Consider the following 1,741-nt stretch of genomic DNA (forward strand, 5'->3'; position numbering starts at 1 on the left):
GTTGTCTTCAGATTCAGTCTATGAATATGAATCTCAGATAGAGAACCTTCTTGGCACCCATGAGTTTTTAGATGAGAGATGTATTTTTGTTTTTACTTAACCTAGAAATAGGATGTGTCTTTTTCAAATTCCCTTGCCTTTCCTGACTCAAGCATGCATATGTGTGTGTGTGTGTGTGTGTGTGTGTGTGTGTGTATACACACACATATACATATATATATAATTTTTTCCACTATTTCAAAATCATTATTTTTACAGAGCTACTTTTAATACTTTGGGGTGTGCCCCACAGGAGTAAAAAACACCTGGAAGGGGTAACTCCCTCACCCCCAGAAGTGGCCCAGAGGGAGAGAGGCTACCTGAGGGAAAGGAAGCACAGAAGGGACCCGCTGCAGACTCAGGGCAAAGGGAATGCCATGGGTGCTGGGACCTGTGAGTTCTACAGGAGGAAACGCGAGCACGGTGGGACTGGCTCCAGGCACACAGGCGAAGGGCAAGAGGGTTGGACACGAAGCCACAAAGCTACTTGGGTTCCTCCCTCCTTCTTCTCGTTTGCCTTTTTCTGCTTCTGCTGCATGATCTCCGAGTCCCTCTGCTTGCGGGCGGCAGCAGAAAGCCCATCATCTCGGCGCTTGCCCTTAACAGAGTCGCTCTGCTTTTTCATGTTGTTCTTCTGGCGGGCGAGCTCGCGCTGGTTACCGCGGGTCATGGCAACAGCAGCGGCTCCGACCTGCCTCTGTTGCGTCCCCTCGCTCAGTCTGACATCCTCATTTTATTTTTATCAGCATACAAAAAAATTAGGTTTAATTATGGTGTTTTCAAACCCCAAAAAAAAGTGTGAGGCAGATGTGCCAACTTGTCTGCAATCCCAGCTCTTAGGAGGCTAGAAATAAGACTGTACCCAGGACAAAAGTACTAGCTAGACTAGCTGAATTGGTGAGCTCTGAGTTTAAATAAGAGCCCCTGTCTCAGAAAATAAGATTGAGCCCTAACACCACCCTCTGGCTTACACACACACATGCCCACAACAAATGTTCATGCACCTACCAATACATGTGTCCATCCACATGCAAACACACACATATGTATATCACATAAGCATGCAAAATAATACAAATATGATCATGTCATTTGCGTTATAGGCTTCAAGCCTTCTAAAGTATTTCCATGACATTCTGAATAAAGTCTAATCATTCAAAATGGTGCTGTTCTTTCTTCCCCAGAATTTCCTACAGCTATCTCCTTTTGTCATTTAAGTTCAGCCTAAATTACTTTCCTAACTCAACAGCACCCCCACCCCTGGACCATTTTCTATTTCTTCAACCTATTTTTTATAGTTGGTTTTCTTTTTGCTTATGTGGCCACAATCTTATTCCACTTAGAAAATATAGGACAAAAGATAACATTACAAGGCACATGGATATTTGCTGAATAAATGACTGAATCATCATCTCCCAGCTGACAGAAAAGAAACCCAGTCATGTAAGTGACAGGCATGAGATCTTTCAGCACAAGATCTGATAACTATACCTAATAGGTCACTTCTGCCATGCTAGTGAAACACACTCACTTCCTACCTCAGACCTTCCACTGCTATCAATCAACAATTTATACAGGGGACTGACCCATCCTGGACTCTTCCATAGCATATTTGTTTACTGATACAACAACCTTTTAGCATTTTGTGTCCTCATAAACTTTGGCCTCATGAAAGTGAATTAAACAACACTATTAATTCCAT

At 43.1% G+C, this 1,741-nt stretch overlaps 1 protein-coding gene across 1 annotated transcript; it reads right to left on the reverse strand.

Moving 5' to 3' along the window:
- Window positions 1-251: 251 nt before the first annotated feature.
- Window positions 252-709, reverse strand: LOC123454838 (small EDRK-rich factor 2-like). The gene has a single exon (XM_045134377.1). It carries the CDS (start codon window positions 707-709, stop codon window positions 440-442), a length of 270 nt encoding a protein of 89 aa, XP_044990312.1. The 3' UTR covers window positions 252-439.
- Between the last annotated feature and the right edge of the window lie 1,032 nt (window positions 710-1,741).

Source organism: Jaculus jaculus, chromosome 14, assembly GCF_020740685.1.
Source record: "Jaculus jaculus isolate mJacJac1 chromosome 14, mJacJac1.mat.Y.cur, whole genome shotgun sequence".
NCBI lineage: Eukaryota > Metazoa > Chordata > Mammalia > Rodentia > Dipodidae > Jaculus > Jaculus jaculus.

Excerpts from the sequence above, each read along its gene's own strand:
- LOC123454838 (XM_045134377.1), bottom strand. The coding sequence starts at position 709 with ATGACCCGCGGTAACCAGCGCGAGCTCGCCCGCCAGAAGAACAACATG.